Source organism: Sciurus carolinensis, chromosome 9 (genome assembly GCF_902686445.1).
Source record: "Sciurus carolinensis chromosome 9, mSciCar1.2, whole genome shotgun sequence".
Classification (NCBI taxonomy): domain Eukaryota; kingdom Metazoa; phylum Chordata; class Mammalia; order Rodentia; family Sciuridae; genus Sciurus; species Sciurus carolinensis.
In genome coordinates this window covers 69,535,498-69,554,892 of record NC_062221.1, presented here as the reverse complement: position 1 = coordinate 69,554,892, position 19,395 = coordinate 69,535,498, and the positions used below count along the sequence as shown (strand labels likewise).

Below are 19,395 nucleotides of genomic sequence, written 5' to 3'. Positions count from 1 at the left end.
TGGATAACAAAAAATATCAGGGAGGAGATTAAAAAATTCTTAGAGGTCAATGAGAACGATGATACAACATATCAAAATCTCTGGGACACTATGAAAGCGGTACTAAGAGGAAAATTCATTGCATGGAGCGCATTCCAGAAAAGAATGAAAAGTCAACAACTAAATGACCTAACATTACAGCTCAAAGCCCTAGAAAAAGAAGAACAGAATAACAACAAAAGTAGTAGAAGAGAGGAAATAATTAAAATCAGAGCTGAAATCAATGAAATTGAAACAAAAGAAACTATTCAAAAAATTGACAAAAAGTTGGTTCTTTGAGAAAGTAAACAAAATAGACAAACCCTTAGCCACACTAACAAAGAGAAGGAGAGAGAAGACTCAAATTACTAAAATACATGATGCAAAAGGAAATATCACAACAGACACCACTGAGATACAGAACATGAGAAGCTACTTTGAAAATCTGTATTCCAACAAAATAGAAACTACCGAAGACATTGACAAATTTCTAGAGACATATGCTCCTCCCAAACTGAACCAGGAGGACATATACGATTTAAACAGATCAATATCAAGCAATGAAATAGAAGAAGTCATTAAAAATCTACCATCCAAGAAAAGCCCAGGACCAGATGGATTCTCAGCCGAGTTCTACAAGACCTTCAAAGAAGAACTCATTCCAATACTTCTCAAAGTATTCCAGGAAATAGAAAAGGAGGGTACCCTACCGAACTCATTCTATGAAGCTAATATCACCCTCATACCCAAACCAGAAAAAGACACATTAAGGAAAGAAAATTTTAGACCAATATCCTTGATGAATATAGATGCAAAGATCCTTAACAAAATATTGGCAAACCGTATCCAAAAACATATTAAGAAAATTGTGCACCTTGATCAAGTGGGGTTCATTTCTGGAATGCAAGGATGGTTCAACATTCATAAATCAATAAATGTAATCCATCATGTCAGTAGACTTAAGGATAAGAATCATATGGTTATTTCAATTGACGCAGAAAAAGCGTTTGACAAAATACAACACCCCTTCATGCTCAAAACACTAGAAAAAATAGGGATAGTAGGAACACACCTGAACATTGTAAAGGCTATTTATGCTAAGCCCATGGCCAACATCATTCTTAATGGAGAAAAACTGAAACCATTCCCTTTAAAAACGAGAACAAGACAGGGATGTCCTTTTTCACCACTTCTATTCAACATTGTCCTCGAAACTCTAGCCAGAGCAATTAGGGAGACTGAAGAAATTAAAGGGATACGAATAGGAAAAGAGGAACTTAAGCTGTCACTATTTGCAGATGACATGATTCTATATTTAGAGGATCCAAACACCTCCTCCAGAAAACTTCTAGACCTCATCAATGAATTCAGCAAAATAGCAGGTTATAAAATCAACGCACATAAATCTAAAGCATTTTTATACGCAAGCGACGAAACAGCTGAAAGGGAAATGAGGAAAACAACTCCATTTGCAACAACCTCAAAAAAACAATAAAATACTTGGGCATCAACCTAACCAAAGAGGTAAAAGATCTCTACAATGAAAACTACAAAACATTGAAGAAAGAAATTAAGGAAGACCTTAGAAGATGGAAAGATCTCCCATGTTCTTGGATAGGCAGAATTAATATTGTCAAAATGGCCATACTACCAAAAGTGCTATACAGATTCAATGCAATTCAAATTAAAATCCCAAGGACATACCTTACAGAAATAGAGCAAGCAATCATGAAATTCATCTGGAAGAATAAGAAACCCAGAATAGCTAAAGCAATCCTTAGCAGGAAGAATGGAACAGGGGGTATCGCAATACCAGAACTTCAACTATACTACAAAGCAATAGTAACAAAAACGGCATGGTATTGGTACCAAAATAGACAGGTAGATCAATGGTACAGAATAGAGGACACAGTCACAAACCCAAATAAATACAATTTTCTCATACTAGACAAAGGGGCCAAAAATATGCAAAGGAGAAAAGATAGCCTCTTCAACAAATGGTGCTGGGAAAAATGGAAATCCATATGCAATAGAATGAAACTAAACCCCTATCAGGACTCCCATAGCACAAGAAATAAAAGCAAGAATCAATAACTGGGATAGATTCAAACTAAATAGCTTTCTCTCAGCAAAGGAAACTATCAGCAATGTGAAGAGAGAGCCTACAGAGTGGGAGAATATCTTTGCCACTCATACTTCAGATAGAGCACTAATTTCCAGAATCTATAAAGAACTCAAAAAACTCTACGCCAAGAATACAAATAACCCAATCAACAAATGGGCTAAGGATATGAACAGACACTTTACAGAAGAAGATCTACAAGCAATCAACAAACATATGAAAAAATGTTCACCATCTTTAGTAATAAGAGAAATGCAAATCAAAACTACACTAAGATTCCATCTCACCCCAATTAGAATGGCGATTATCAAGAATACAAGCAACAATAGGTGTTGGAGAGGATGTGGGGAAAAAGGTACTCTCATACATTGCTGGTGGGACTGCAAATTAGTGTAGCCACTCTGGAAAGCAGTGTGGAGATTCCTTAGAAAACTTGGAATGAACCTACCATTTGACCCAGCTATCCCACTCCTTCGCCTATACCCAAAGGACTTAAAATCAGCATACTACAGAGATACAGCCACATCAATTTTCATAGCTGCTCAATTCACAATAGCCAGACTATGGAACCAACCTAGATGTCCTTCAATTGATGAATGGATAAAGAAACTGTGATATATATATATATATATATATATATATATATATAATGGAATATTACTCAGCTATAAAGAATAATAAAATTATGGCATTTGCAGGCAAATGGATGAAATTGGAGAATATCATGTTAAGTGAGATAAGCCAATCTCAAAAATTCAAAAGACGAATGATCTCACTGATAAGTGGATGATGACAAGTAACGGGGGGTGGGAGGGGGGCAAGAATGGAGGAAGGAGGGACTGTATAGAGGGAAAAGAGAGGTGGGAGGGGTGGAGGGGAAGGAAAAAAATAATGGAATGAATCAAACATCATTACTCTATGTAATGTATGAATATGCAAATGGTATGCTGTTACTCCATGTACAAACAGAAACAACATGTATCCCATTTGTTTACAATAAAAATAAATTAAAAAAAAAAAAGCCAGACAAGGACACTTCACAAAAAGAAAATTACAGGCAAGTATCCCTGATGAACGTGGACGGCAACATCCTCAACAAAATACAAGGGTAGTTCAATATATGTAAATCGATAAATGTGATAACACTATATTAACAAAATGAAAAATAAAAACCATCATTATCTCAATTGGTAAAGAAAAAGCATGTGACAGAATTCAACATCCTTTCAAGATAAAAATCTTCACAATATTGGTACAGAAGGAAAGTACCTTAACAGAATAAAACCCATATATGACAAGCCCACAGCTAACATCATATTCAATGGAGAAAAGTTGGAAAGTTTTCTTCTAAAATCAGGAACAAGACAAGAATGCCTACTTTCACCACAAACTATTATTGAAGTCCTAGCCAGAGCAATTAGGTACGAGAAAAAATACATATGCTTCTTGACTTTATGATGGGATTACATTCTGATAAACCTATCATAAGTTGAAAATGCACTTTTTTTGGTACTGGGGATTAAACCCAGGGGTGATTAACCACTGAACTACATGCCCAGCCCTTTTTATTTTTTATTTAGAGACAGGGTCTCAATTTGCTTAATGCCTTGCTAAGCTGCTGAGGCTGGCTTTGAACTCAAAATTCTCCTGCTTCAGTTTCCCAAGCCACTGGGATTACAGGCATGCACCACTGCACCTGGCTGAAAATACATTTAATACCTTGATAAACCCATGAAAAGTAAAAAATCATGAACCACTGTAAAATAAGGACTCTGTAAAAGGTATACTAAAAAAAGGAAGTGCTGACAATATGGCCCCACATATAAAAACTTTAAAGACTTCACCAAAAATACGGCTAGAACTGATAGCAAAAAAATCAGGAAAATTGCGGGACATGAAAATAATTTACAAATATCAATATCAACAGCACTTTTTTTTTTTTTTTTTTTGGGTACTGGGGACTGAACCCAGGGGTACTTTACCTCTGAGCTATATCCCTAGTCTTTTCATTTTTTATTTTAAGACAGTGTCCTGCTAAGTTGCTGAGGATCTCCCTAAATTGCTGAGGCTGACCTCAAGATTAGACAAGAATTATCTTGTCTCCAACAGGATTACAGTTTACACCATTGCATCCAACTTATTGATAGCAATTCTATATACTAACAATGAACTATCCAAAAAGAGAAATTAAGAAAATAATCTTATTTACAATAGTAAACAAAATACCCAAAATACTTAGGAATGAATTTAACCATGGAGATGAAAGACCTGTATAATGAAAACTAAAAACCACTGATAAAACTTGAGAAAATACAAATAAAGATATCCCATGCTCATGAACTGGAAGAATTAACAGTTAAATGTCCATAGTACCTAAAGTGGTCTATAGATACAGTATAATCCTATCACAATTCCAATATCACTTTTCAAAAAAAACAAAAAAAAATCCTAAAATCCATATGAAATCACAAAAATTCCAAATAACCAAAGAAATTTGTACAAAAAAACAAAGCTGAGGCATCAAAGTCCTGAATTTCAAAATATATTACAAAGCTACCATAAGCAAGACAAGCAAGTTACTTCCATAAAAACAGACATACTGTCCAATGCAACAAGACAGAAAGTCAGAAATAAGCCCATAGATTTAAAGCCAGCTGATTGCCAAGAACATACAATGATGAAAGGAGTTTCTTAAATAAATAGTTTGGGGAAAACTGGATATCCACACACAGAAGAATGAAATCAAGCCCTCATCTCACATACATAAATCAGTCAACTCAAAACGAATTAAAGACTTAAATCACCTAAGACATCCCCCTTCACCTAAACTGTAAAACTACTACAAGAAAAATTAGGTAAAAAGTTTCAAGATATTGATCTGGGCAATGCTGGGGGAATGACCTGCAAAGCATGAGTATCAAACACAAAATAGACAAATGGGACTAAAAAGCTTCTGCATAGCAAAGTAAACAGTTAATAAGGGTGAAGAGAAATCCCAGAAGAGCAGGAGAAAATGTTTGCAAACCATGTGTCTGATAAGGAGTAAATATTCCAAATACATCAAAACGTAACTCAATAACAACAAAATAAGAACAAAAAATCCCAACTCAGTTAAAAAATAGGCAAAGGACCTGAACAGATATTTCTCAAAAGAAAGCATATGAACAGCCAACAGGTTCAAGAAAAAATGTTCAGTATCACTAATCATTAGGGCAATGCAAATTTAAGCCATAATAAACTATCAATTCACAACTGTTAATATGGCTATTATCAAAAAGATAAAAAATATTGGCAAGGATGTGGAAAAAAGGGACTCCTTCCCAGTGTTGGTGGGAATGTAAATTAGTATAGCCATTATGGAAAATGATAAGTAGGTTCCTCAAAAATCTAAAAGTAGAACCACCATATAATCTAGCAATCCCACTTTTGGATATATATATCCAAAATAAATGAAACAATATGTCTAAAAGTTTACCTGTACTCCCATGATCACTGCAGCATATTTCACCATAGCCAAGATATGGAATCAACCAAGTGTCCATCAACTGATGAATGGATAAAGAAAATGTGGATATAAACACAATGTATGGTATTCAGTCTTTAAAAAGAAGGAAATTATGTCATTTGTGACAAAGTGGATGAACCTGGAGGACATTAGGCTAAGTGAAATAGGCACAGCACAGATGGACAAAGATCATATGATTTTACATATATGTGAAATCTAAAAATATTGAAGGTGGGTTGGGGATATAACTCAGTGGCAGAAAACTTGATTGTCACTTGTAAGACCCTAAATTCAAATCCCAGTATGGTAAAACAAAACAAACTCCATAAAAAAATGTTGAATTCATGATAAAGAATGGAATGGTGGTTACCACAGACTGGTAGAATAGAAGAGTTTGGAGAGATGGAAGAATTGGGGAGGTTGGAAAGTTCCAGTTTTGACAGGAGGAATGTCTTTGAATTCTATTGCACAGCAGGATGACCAGATTTAAACTAATCATTCCACGTTTTGTGTGTGTGTGTGTGTGTGTGTGTGTGTGTGTGTGTAGTGAGACATCACGCTGTAGGCCATAAATGTATACAATTATGATCTGTCAATTAATATAATTAAAAAGAGAAATGAATGAGTTAGTATTAAAAAAATTAAAGAAAATTCTTTAAAGGAAAGTTCTAATGAATAATTAACCATTAATTAATTTGATCAGATTACATACTGGAATTTTTATTTTTACTTATTTTTAGAAGAATTTTTAAAATTCTTTTTAGTTTTACATTGAATTAGGATTCGTTTTGATATAACTATAAAAGTATAGAATATACATTTTGTTTTAATCAGTTCCTAGTACTTCCCCTTTTCCTTCCCTCCTCCCCGCTGTTCCTTTCCCTCTACATATCTTTTTGCTGTTAGTTCTTTTTTCTTTAATTAGTGCCTTGTGACTATATGTAATGGTGAGATTCACTGTGGTATATTCATATGTACATAGGAAAGTTAGGTCAGATTCATTCACTCATTCCTTATCCCATCCTTTCTCTCTCCTCAATCTCTTTCCTCTACTCCACTGATCTTTGTATTCTGATGGAATCCCCCCACCTCATCCCCTTGTTTTGGACTAGCTTCTGCGTATTAGGAGAAAACACACAACTTTTATTATTTTCTGGGTCTAGCTTAAGAAAAGGAATATTTCTATTAACATTTCTCTCCAGAACTTTGCTGTGGACAAAATCAGGGATAAAGATAGGAAGGATGAGATAATAACATTAATAAAAACTTAATCTCTGGAAATTAATAGCAATCACTAAACTTCTGATATATAAAAAAAATCATTGCCTCTGAAATTAAAAGAAAAATTTCCATGAAAAGATGAGACTCTGTAAAAACTTTAAAGGTAGCAATATAAGCAGCTAAATAGCTACAAAGTAGACATATTTATATTTCTATTACACAGAATACAACTAAATATACTCACTTTTGTTTATTTTTATTTTTGTAGTACTGGGGACTGAACCCAGAGCCTCTTGCATGCTAGGCAAGTGCTCTACCACATAACTACTTCCTTAACTCTTTTTAAATTTTAGTTTGAGACAGAATCTCAGTATATTTCCCAGGTTGGCCTTAAACTTGTGATCCAACTGCCTCAGCCTCCTCAGTAGCCGGGATTACAGGAGTACACCACCATGCCTGGCTAAGCATACTGATTTTGCAGAAAGATAATAGAATGAAACAGACAGTATTACCCTATGTATATGTATGATTATATGAATGGTGTGAATCTACATTGTGTAAAACCATAGAAATGAAAAGTTGTACCCCATTTGTGTACAATAAATCAAAATTTAGTCTGTAAAAAATAAAAATGTTTAATAAAAAAAATAATGTAATTTGTTTTCTAGGCTACTTATAAAAACAAGCTAATTTAAATAATTATAAGTACTTCTAAGAGAGTGTACTTTGAGGCTATTAAAATATATGCTACTTACTGAAAACATTAATTTTTCTCAAATTTTAACAGCTTCATAACATGTGCTATAGTAAAATCTGAAAAAAAATATGATAAAGGTGTAATTCAAAATCACTGAAAGTGGAAGAGATGGTTAAGGTAATTGTTTAGATGTTATATGTTCCTTTCAGTCTCATAAGTCCTCTCCAAATATCAGAGAAAGGGATTCAGAAAAATTGATGAAATCTTTTTCAATTATTATTTTAAATTGTACAGATTTATAGGGTATAATGTGAAGATCACTTGATACAAGTATACAATATCTATGATCAAATTAGTGTAATTAAGGTTTCCATATTCTCAAACATTTAAAAAAAATTTTAATTATCATGTAATAATATTTATAGGGTACAGTGTGATATTTCAATATGTATATAATATATACTAATCAAATCAGATTAATATTTCCACATCCTTTTCATTACTTTGTGTTTAAAGACTCTGAACTCCTCTCTTCGATTTACAGGAGAGAGAGAGAGAAAGAAAAGAATCTTTCTAAGAGATTATTTAAAACACAAAAACCAACACCTATCTGAGAAGGTGTATGATATAGGGAAGAGGGATTGGGCAGATGCCCATGCAAATTCACCTGTACTATCAGATGATGCTACTTTACCCTTTAAGATCAAAGTGGTTACAACAGCCCGGTCACAGAGACATGTCACTAACTGATGGAATAGCATGGGTGTAACAAAATATACTACGTATTCTCAGTATGGATGAATTTAGATGCAATTAAGCTCCAAGACTGTACTGTTTTTAAATTTTTTTTAATTTATTTTTATTGTAAACAAATGGAATACATCTTGTTTCTCTGTTCATGGAAGTAGAGGCATACCATTTGTGTAATTATACATTTACATAGGGTAATAGTTTTTGATTCATTCTGTTTTTTTTTCCTTCCCCCCACCCCTCCCACCCCTCTTTTCCCTCTATGCAGTCCCTCCTTCCTCCATTCTTGCCCCCTTCCCAACAACCCCCATTATGTGTCATCATCCACTTATCAGGGAGATTATTCGTCCTTTGGTTTTTTGAGATTGGCTTATCTCACTTAGCATGATATTCTCCAATTTCATCCATTTGCCTGTAAATGCCATAATTTTATTATTCTTTATGGCTGAGTAATATTCCATTGTGTGTGTATTATATATATATATATATATATATATATATATATATATATATCACAGTTTCTTTATCCATTCATCAATTGAAAGGCATCTAGGTTGGTTCCACAATTTGGCTATTGTGAATTGAGCAGCTATGAACATTGATGTGGCTGCATCGCTGTAGTATGCTGATTTTGGGTATAGGCCAAAGAGTGGAATAGCTGGGTCAAATGGTGGTTCCATTCCAAGTTTTCTAAGGAATCTCCACACTGCTTTCCAGAGTGGCTGCACTAATTTGCAACCCCACCAGCAATGTATGAGTGTACCATTTTCCCCACATCCTCACCAACACCTATCGTTGCTTGTATTCTTTTTTTTTTCATCCCACAACCTCAACAGCATTTATTGTTCTTATTTTTGATGACTGCATTCTGACTGGAATGAGATGGAATCATGGGCTTGTATTCTTGATCTGTTTTTAAATTTAAAAGACACAGCAAAAATTGATATTAATGGGACTACCTGGCATTTTGAAATTACTAATCTTCAGAAAAATGGAGGAGTGGTACTAATGTCTGTGTGACATACTGTGCTAAGCCTGCCTACCATGTTTTATAATTATTTACAGTCCAGTTCATCTGACTTAACAGGTGAGCTAGTACTCATGATGCAGGATTTATGCTTGTATAAAAGGAAGAGGTGCTTAACAGAAAGAGGGGAAAAAAATGACAGGAAAACTCTTGAGTCTTAAGAAAATGAGAGCAAAAAGTCTACATATCTAATAGTTGAGAGATTATTTTCTCGAAAGGCAGATAGTTTCCAAGGATTAATTGGTTTTTCAGTTCTTATACACTTCTATGCTAGGGTAAAGGTTAAGAAAAGAAAGGTTCCAATTACAAGCAAACCCTCTCCATCCCTAATGAACACTAGAAAAGGCAGACTGCATGTTATTTTGAAAGAATGAGCAGGTACAAGTGTATCCTCTACAAAGGTGGAAGAATCCCTCATAATTGCTCATCTTTAGTTAGAGAATGTGCTCCTTTGCAAAATAGGAAACAACACTGAGGAGGGAATTTAAAATTGGCTCAGGTCCCAGTTTAGGAACCAACTAGCTATTAAAGTCATGTAAGTCTCTTAATTTCTTTTTTTATCTATTTTTATTTTTACTTTTTTTTAGTTGTTGTTGTAGATGGATACATGGCCTTTTATTTATTTTTTATTATTTATTTATGTGGTGCTGAGGATTGAACCCAGTAACCCATACATGCGAGGCAAGCGCTCTACCACTGAGCCACAACTCCAGCCTCAGTCCCTTAATTTCTTTGGGCTTCCATTTATACTACTTTCTAGAATAATTACACTATTACTGTGAAAGACTGTTCTAATTCTTATATTATCAATTTTCTTCCTCCCTCCCTTTCTTTCTCTCTCTCTCTTTCTTTCTTTCTTTCTTCCTTCTTTTTGGTACAAGGGATTAGATCCAGGGGCCTTTAATCACTGAGCCTCATGGCCAGTCCTTTTTATTCTTTGAGACATTCGCTGGGGCTGGTCTTAAACTTGTGATCCTCCTGTCTAAGCCTCCTCAGTCACTGGGATGACAGGCATGTACTACCTCATCTGGCTTATATTTTCTAGGTAAATGAGTTACACATGTTGAACAGGTAAACTTAGTCAAGTTGATCCTTAAAATAATTATATATCTCTCTTTATATATATTTAAATCACTAGAAAAAGCTTTTTGCTTGATGACACAGATATTTAACAACTATAATAATTAAATATTTTTAAGTGTTTTTCACACACATATTTGGAATACAATATGTAAAAAAAAATGTTTGTTGAATAAGCAAATATAGCCATCCATTATCCATCTATCTCTCAGGTAAAAAATAGTAAGGTTTATTTAGATTAAATTAGGCATAGAGTTGTTACCAGAAAATGTATACTATTTTAGCTAAAACCATGCCATATATAAAAGAGAAAGAAAATACGGCTAAAATGAAGAGATAAGAGTTCAAATCCCAGCTTAATATTAACTTTCTATTAATACTTTAATTTGCAGGGTCTTGGTTTCCCCATCTATAAAAATGCAGATATTAAAACTTCCCTCCATAAATGAGGGCAAATCAAAATAAAAGATATGAGAAAGAGAAGACTGAAAAATATCAGTGTACTTCAAAAATAAAAAATAACAGCTCATGAGTTCATATCCATAAATAAGATGGATTTAACAATAAGAAAAAGACTATGAGAGGAAAACTACTATGGAATTAGATCTTCCTCTTTGTCATATCTTCTGCTTGGGGCTCAGAACCATACCCCTAAGAATGAGGAAGGAGATGCACACAGTAATACCTAAGCAACCTTAGTGGTCATTAGCACTTGACCACTGAGACTTGCTATCTTTTTCATTTCATTTACTTTATTTATTTATTTATTTTTTTTGTATCAGGGATTGAACCCAGGGGCACTTTAACAACTGAGTCACATCCCCAGTCCTTTTTATTTTTGAGACAGGGTCTCTCTAGGTTTCTTAGGGCCTTGCTAAGTTGCTGAGGTTAGCTTTGAACTTGCTGTCCTCTTGTCTGAGCCTTGCAAGCCTCTGGGATTACAGGTGTGCGCCACCAGGCCCCGCCTCCTTTAACTTTTTTAATGGACTGTATATCATATATACTTTAAAAAACATTAACAGTTTATTGAGATATAATTTACATACCATAAAATATACACCTTTAAATGGACATAATTCGGTAGATTTTAGTCTATTAATGAGGTTGTATACCACTATTTAATTTCAGAACATTTTCATCACCCCAAAAAGAAAGTCTGTGCCCATTAGCAGTCACTTTGCATTCTGCCCCCAACTCCCCCAGCCCATGACAACCAATGATCCACTTTGTATTTCTTTAGATTTGCCTATTTTGGTCATTTTGTATAAATGGAATCACACAATATGTGGCCTTTTGTTACTGGCTTCTTTCTACCATAAATACTTGATATTAACAAAGTTTTCCCCTCAAAAAATAAGAGATACTTCTTTGCAAAGATTATGAGAGATTCATAAATGGGGACATTCTCCTTCTTACTTTACTTTGAAGAAAAACTGTATAAGCCAGCATTTAAAAAACTGACCAGGGCCTAATCAATTATAATTCTAAATGGACACAAGAAATATCTTTTGTTTTTCCAACTATTAAAAGCTTGAATGAAATTATTCTATAAAATATAAATGTAGAAAAAAGTGATATTTCTGTATTAACAGATTATTAATTTCAAATGTTTATAAAGTTCAAATAGACTATATATATATGTACATATGTACACACACACATTTATACATATATCACTATTTCATCTATTTTCCCAAAAGTTCATAATTCAAAATGGGTCTGTTAGTTGGGAATACAATACAGATTGTTTTACATAAAAATTATCTTATATTTGGAACTATTGATTTCTTGGATCATTCAAAGACAGTCAGATCTGATGATTTTTCTGGCCTAAAATAACCTCTCTTCTGGGATTTTAAAACAGTTAAAAATCTAATTCTTAGCAAATGTCTCAAAAGAAAACTTTGTAAGTGCATATAGTATGAAAATTTAGTAAAGTAATATTATTTATTTGGGAAAAGACCTGCTAGGAAATGAAGGATCTTAGGGACTACTGCCAAATTCCTCATTTTGCTGACGAAATGAAGAAAATGAAGCTCAAAGATTCTAAATGATTTAGCCAAGATCATACATGCTTTACCATGCTAACTGCTTTTCATGAATTATTTCTGAGTTTCCCCCAACCCTATTTATGTCCCCACTTTACAACAGAGGTTGAAGAAGTTTAAACAAGTTCAAAGTCACTCAACTAATATGTGACAGAACTGAGATTCATTCAGGTCTTTGGCTTCAGAGCCAGAAAGCTTAACCACTTCACTAGATAGGTCATTAGCCTGTCATCAGAGCCCATTACCTAGACTCACACAGTTTAAAAAAGCATTTGCCCAGGTTTGGAATTTCTAAACTACCTTAATTAGAACAGGAGAAAAAATTAGGAATTAGCAAAAATATTGAAAAAATAAGAACAGGATAAGGGAAAAAAGAACAGGTTTGACATTATTTTGAAGTTTAGAATACATCAAATAAGAGGCCTGGGTTTGTCAAAGGAAGTCAGTTTTACCTGGTTAATTCTCTTAGCCGGGTCACCTCGGCATCACGCTGACGCAATGTTATTCCCAATATCTGATTTTCCTTTTCAGCAGTTTCTAACTTAAACCGGGAATTTTTCACGTTGACTAAGGCTTCCTCCAATTCTAAAACAACAAAAATTTCAGTTTCTCATTCCTTTTTTAAAAATGTGACTATAGCTATAGCTCAAATACATACCAATTTTTAATCTTGTTATCTCAATGTCAAATTGCTGTTTATTTTCAAGAAGTGTTTGGTCTTTGTCTTTAAATATACTAGCAAATTTTTTGTTTTCATCTTTCTGATTTTCAATCACTTTTAAGAGTTCTTCATTTTTACTCTGTAGTAATTCCTGACTCTTCAGTGACTCCTGCAATTGATTTTGCAGTGATGTGTTCAATGACTGAAGGGAATGCACTATAAGACAAAAATAGATCCAACAGTTGTTTCTCAATTTTAAATATACAAACATGGAAAAGATCTGTCTTTAGAAAAAGGCCTGGGATTGGGGCCAGGGTTGTGGCTCAGTGGTAGAGCACTTGCCTAGCACGTGTGAGGCACTCAGTTCGATTCTTAGCACCACATAAAAATGAATAAATAAAATAAAGGTACTATGTCCATCTACAATTAAAAAAAAAAAAAGAAAAAGGCCAGAGATTTACTGATTTCCCTTAATAATGATATATATGAGAAAGTCCTTTATAAATATCAAATGTATTTTGTTTGTTTGTTTGTTTGTTTTTTAGTTGTAGGTGGACACAATACTTTTAATTTTTTTTTTATGTGGTGCTGAGGATTGAACCTAGGATCCCACACATGGTAGAGGAGCACTCTACCACTGAGCCACAACGCCAGCCCTCAAATGTATTTTTAAAAAATACATTGGTATTAGTAAAAGTCATGCCTTTCTTCTTCAATTGATATTGTGGGCATCAAATTATTTTTACCATTTTAAATGAAAGAAAAATACATGCACAAAATAGAAAACTCAAATACCACAAGATACCAATGATAATACCTAATAATTCTCAATGAAGTATCTCTCTTCTTTCCTATTCAACTTTCTCCCAGAGGCAGTCGCTATTAATTTTGTTTATCTTTCTTGAAAACCTTTTGCAAAGAGTATTTTATATAAAATTCTACATATATTTAAGCATAAAAGAATTATACTATACACAGTTTCTAACTTTGCCTTTTTTTCCCCATAAGACTGTTAGGTATTAGCACATAGACCTATCACATTCTTTTACTTGACTGCAAAAAAAAGTACATGGTACCATTTCATTTAGCAAACATTCTTCAGTCAATGTTTACTATGTATGAGACGCTATATCAGAATATGAGTATACAGCAGTGAGTAACACAGACATGGTCCCTGATCTCATGAAGCTAGTACTAAGCAAGTAATTACAAATAGTAGTAATACTCTCAAAAAAAAAAAAAAAAAAAGAGAAAAGAAACAAAAACAACCCAATAAGGTAAATAAATAAAGGACTGTGTAGAGGGAAAAGAGGGGTGGGAGGGGTGGGAGGGGTGGGGGGAGGGGAAAAATAAAATAAACATCATTACCCTATGTAAACGTAAAAAAAAAAAAAAAAGATTGCTACTTAGAATGGCAATCACTGATCTCCCCATTTCCATTGTTCACCTCCCCTCTTTTACCTTCCTTTATCCCCCTCTTTTGTTCACAGTGGAACCAGAATGATCTATCCAAAATTACTCTCACAAAGACAAGTACTTTCATGACATCAGGCTCTGCTGAATGCTCATATTTTTCTTACTGCTTTGTAAGAGATATTTATACAATTAAGAAAATAAAGTCCTGTAATGTCATGTACCACAAAAAAAATGTCCCCATTTTCTTGATGCTTTTTGAATGTATTTTGCTGTTCAGAAATTAAAAAAGAATTTTTGAAGATATATTATATCAATCTGTTCCTCTATAACATCTGCATTTACATCAGACTTAGGAAAAGCTCCTAAGAACGTTATTTAAAAAGCTCTCAATTAAAAACTTCACATCAAAGGAAACAATTAAGAAAGTGAAGAGAGTCTACAGAATGGGAAAAAAAATCTATGCTACTTGCATTAATCTCCAGGATATATAAAGAACTCAAAAAACTTCACACCAAAAAATCCCTACAAAAAACCCAATCAATAAATGAACAAAGGAACTGAACAGGCACTTCACATAAAAAGAAACACAAATGGCCAACAAGTACATGAAAAAATGTTCAATATCTTTAGCAATTAGAGAAATGCAAATTAAAACTACACTGAGATTTCATGTCACACCAGTCAGAATGGCAATTATCAAGAATACAAGTAACAAATGTTGGTGAGGATGTAGAAGAGAAGGTACACTCATACAAGGTTAGTGGAACTTCAAGTTGGTGCAACCATTATAAAAAGTAATATGGAGAATCCTCAGAAAACTTAGAATGGAAGCATCATTTGACCCAGTTATTCCACCCCTCAGCATACATCCAAAGGACTTAAAATCAGCGTACTACAGTGACACAGCCACATCGGTGTTAATAGCAGCTCAATTTACAATAGCTAATCTATGGAACCAATCTTGGAGCCCTTCAACAGATGAATGGACAAAGAAAATGTGGTATATTTCCACAATGTAATACTACTCAGTCATAAAAAAGAATGACTTTTGCCAGTAAATGGATGGAACTGGAGACCTTCAAGTTAAGTGAAATAAGACAATCCCAAAATAACAAAGGCCAAATGTTCTTTCTGATAGGTGGATGCTGACACACAACAAGGCAGGCAGGGAGAATAGAATTTCACTGGATTAGACAAAGGGGAATAAAGGGAAGGGAGGATGAGAATAAGAAAAACAGTAGAATGAATGAGACATAACTTTCCTATGTTCATACATGAACATATATATGAACATACTTTGAAAATTCACCTCATGTACAACCACAAGAATGGGATCCTAATTAGAGTAAGTTATATTCCATGTATGTATAATATGTCAAAATCCACTCTATTGTCATGTATATCTAAAAAGTACAAACAAAAATCTAAGGGAGATAGTAGAGGAAAGGGACCAGTGTGAGGGAGGAGGGAAGGAAAAGGGGGGAAAAATGATAAGGCTCTATCTATAAGGAAGGCTGGAAATAACTAATTTATAGGTAGCAACGGATATAAAATTTTCTATTCCAAATTTTCATTGCTTTTTTCATCCTCATTTGTGTTCATCAGGAAAACAAAAAGCAAAAACAAACAACTGCTCCCCAAAAAAACCCTCGTTATTTAAGTATAAGATTCTGCAACTTCTCATTTATACCCTATAAACAAATCTAAACTGCCTAGTTCTTCATCAATCACAAATATTTGTTCATTGACTACTGAAAGAAGGAAAATGAGCCAGGTTTTGTAGCACATATAAAGTAGCATATAACTGCAGCAGGCAAAAATAATAATAATAAAAATTCTCATTTTTTTACCTTCTTATACTATTAGTTTTTGTTTCTTTATTAATCTGTGACCCATAAGGACCATTTGGTGGTTTGTGCCTACAGTCCCAGTACTGGAGAAGCTAAGGAGGGAGATCTCTTGAACCTAGGAGTTTAAGACCAGTCTGAGCAACATAGTTAGACCCTGCCTCAAAACAAAAGAAAATAAAACAACCTTAGGATAATTTGGCTACATCTGTTAAAATTGCAACCGCATATACCATTTGGCTCATCAGATCTATTACTATAAATCTATCTTGCAAAATGCTCACATATTTGCACAAAGACAAGGATCTTCATTGCACTACTGTTTGCTTTGAGGAAAAGGAGAGAAGTACTCAGATGCCTTCCAGAAGATCTTAAATATATTATGGGAGAGTCACATAAGCAGAAAAGTTATTAAAGAATAAAAAGCATATTTATGTATTTTTATAGAAAAAAATGTTCACTAAATTGAAATGAATACATGTAAGCTTTGTAAGAGTATATAAAGTACACTCTCATTTTTAAAAATTTAAAAGTGCACATATAATTTTATTCTGCCTTGGCACAATATACACCTTTAATAGAGGTATGGCACAATATACATCTTTAATAGAGGAGTATTACTGGGAAGTGATATCATACTAATCTTTTATTTTCCTGCACTATTTTATATTTTAATAAGGAGCACTCTACCAATTTTTTTTTGTTTGTTTATTTGGCTTTTGGGTCTTTTCTTGTGTGAGTGGTACTGAGGATTGAACCCAGGGGTGCTTAACCACTGAGTCACATCCCCAGCCCTTTTTTTTTATATATATTTTATTTAGAGACAGGGTCTTACTGAATTGCTTAGGGTCTTGCTAAGTTGCTGAGGCTTGCTTTGAACTTGAGATCCTCCTGTCTCAGCCTCCTGAACTGCAGGGATTACAGACCTGTACCACCATGCCTGGCCCTACTTTTAAGTTAATTAAAAACAAAGAAAATCCACTAGACAAAGTAATTTTTTTAAATTGATATTTACAGAGCCACAAAGACTTTAAGAGTCAGTCTTTAAAGTTGTTTTACCTACATTCACGGTTGCATTCCACAGGGCCAGATTCCTTTTGAGAATTTTCTTGTTCTCTGAGTCGCTGGTTCAAAATTCTCAATTGCCTAAAAGGAAATAATGAAGAACTATGAACATAAGAATCCCAAGCCCACTTAACAGTATACATTTGACCACCTACCAAAAAAGACAAAACAACATGTATGAATATGTAACATCAAATCTCATTAGTATGCATAACTATAATGCACCAATAAAAAATTGTTGGGAAAAAAAAAACAAACAAGACAAACACAAACAGTGGTATACAAACACTACCCAGTAGAACAGTGTACGTCCATCTCATCTCCAAAACAAAAAACAGATACTAACAGAACAAAATAACAACAAAAGCACCCTTCTGCTAGGGGCCTGAGATAATTCTTTTTTTTTTTTTTTTTTTTTTAAGAACATTTTTTAGATGTTGATGGACATTTATTTTATTCATTTATTTATACGTGGTGCTGAGAATCGAACCCAGTGCCTCACACATGCTAGACAAGCGCTCCACCACTGAGCCACAACCCCAGCCCCTGAGATAATTCTTAAAAGATTGTTTGGGACAATATAAAACTTCCCCTCATTTGAAATAGGTTAACATTTCTTTTTCTTCACATTTTTTTTAAATTCTCTTTTTCTTTTGTTGTTTATTCTTTCCCTTTACATCCCTTACTGCTATTTTCTTTTTCTGCTTTCCTTCTCTGCATCTTCATAACTGTAGTCAATCACCTACTTTTTAAAAGATCAGTCATTACTATGAACTAGAATACCTGCAGGCCACTGACGACTATCAGATATCTTTCTGCTTGATGTTTGTCACACAATGACAAAATTGGGAAACACAAATCTATGTTTCTAGTAATTTCCTTATTAGATGTAAAAGTTAATGGCTACTTAATGAGAATGTGAATAAGTAGCAACCTTGCCCTAAAATGAACTTCACAATAATATCTAGCATCCTTTTAGAATTGCTCATCTGAAAATATGCTGCATTTATTTTACTACTGAATAAAATATTTATTTTGTTACTGAATCTAAAATGATAGTACCCTTACCTCATTAGCAAACACATGTATTAAACATTAAATATACAAACAACCAATCCGAACAATAGAGTTTTAGGGAGAAATCCAAATAATCTTTAAGTAAGAAAGGCATTCCTAAGCAAGATTCAAAATCCAGCAATCATCAAGGAAAAGAATACAGGATTTAAGAACATCAAAATTTGAAGTTTATTCTAGAATTGAAGGCCTGGAAGAAAATTCCTACCATATGTACGACAGGCAAAGGGTACATGATATTTAAAGAGCTTCTTTAAATGTAAGGAAGTCAACCTAGTAAAAAGTGACAAAGAGGGCTGGAGTTGTGGCTCAGTGGTAGAGCACTTGCCTAGCATGTGTGAGGCACTGGGTTCGATTCTCAGCACCACATATAAATAAAAGAATAAAATAAAGATCTATCAACATCTAAAAAAATATTAAAAAAAAAAGTGACAAAGAACAGAATGGGCAATTTACATAAGAAATAGAAATGATCTATAAATACCTGAAAAATGCTCAGCCTGCAAATTTAAAACAAGGAAATGTTTTTTGGTCATAGGATTGACAGAAATAAAAGAACACTCCGTTGGTGACAGTATAGGGAAATGAATGATCTCAAATGATTAGAATCTATTGGTATAACCACTTTGGATAACAATTTGGCAATATTCAACAAAATGTAAAATGTTCATAAACTTTGACAAAATAATTCTACCTCTAGGTTATATATCCTCAGAAATAGCTGTACATGTGAAAAGCATGAAAGCCTTGTATATATGAGTAAAAGAGGTGCATTATTTAATAAATAGAAGTTGGAAACATAATGTACATAATTATGGTATATTCATACAATGAAATATTAATGCATTGGCATTGAGAAGAATT

General features: G+C 33.6%; 1 protein-coding gene across 2 annotated transcripts in view; it reads right to left on the bottom strand.

The window, feature by feature from the left end:
* Nucleotides 1-19,395, bottom strand: part of Ccdc14 (coiled-coil domain containing 14) — a 67,206-nt gene that overhangs the window by 9,458 nt on the left and 38,353 nt on the right. For both annotated transcript variants that reach the window (XM_047564369.1, XM_047564370.1), the window contains 3 exons: nucleotides 17,456-17,538; nucleotides 13,127-13,345; nucleotides 12,921-13,053 (listed from right to left, as the gene is read on the bottom strand). In XM_047564369.1, coding sequence (XP_047420325.1) covers nucleotides 12,921-13,053; nucleotides 13,127-13,345; nucleotides 17,456-17,538 — 435 coding nt within the window. The remainder of the gene's footprint in view (nucleotides 1-12,920; nucleotides 13,054-13,126; nucleotides 13,346-17,455; nucleotides 17,539-19,395) is intronic.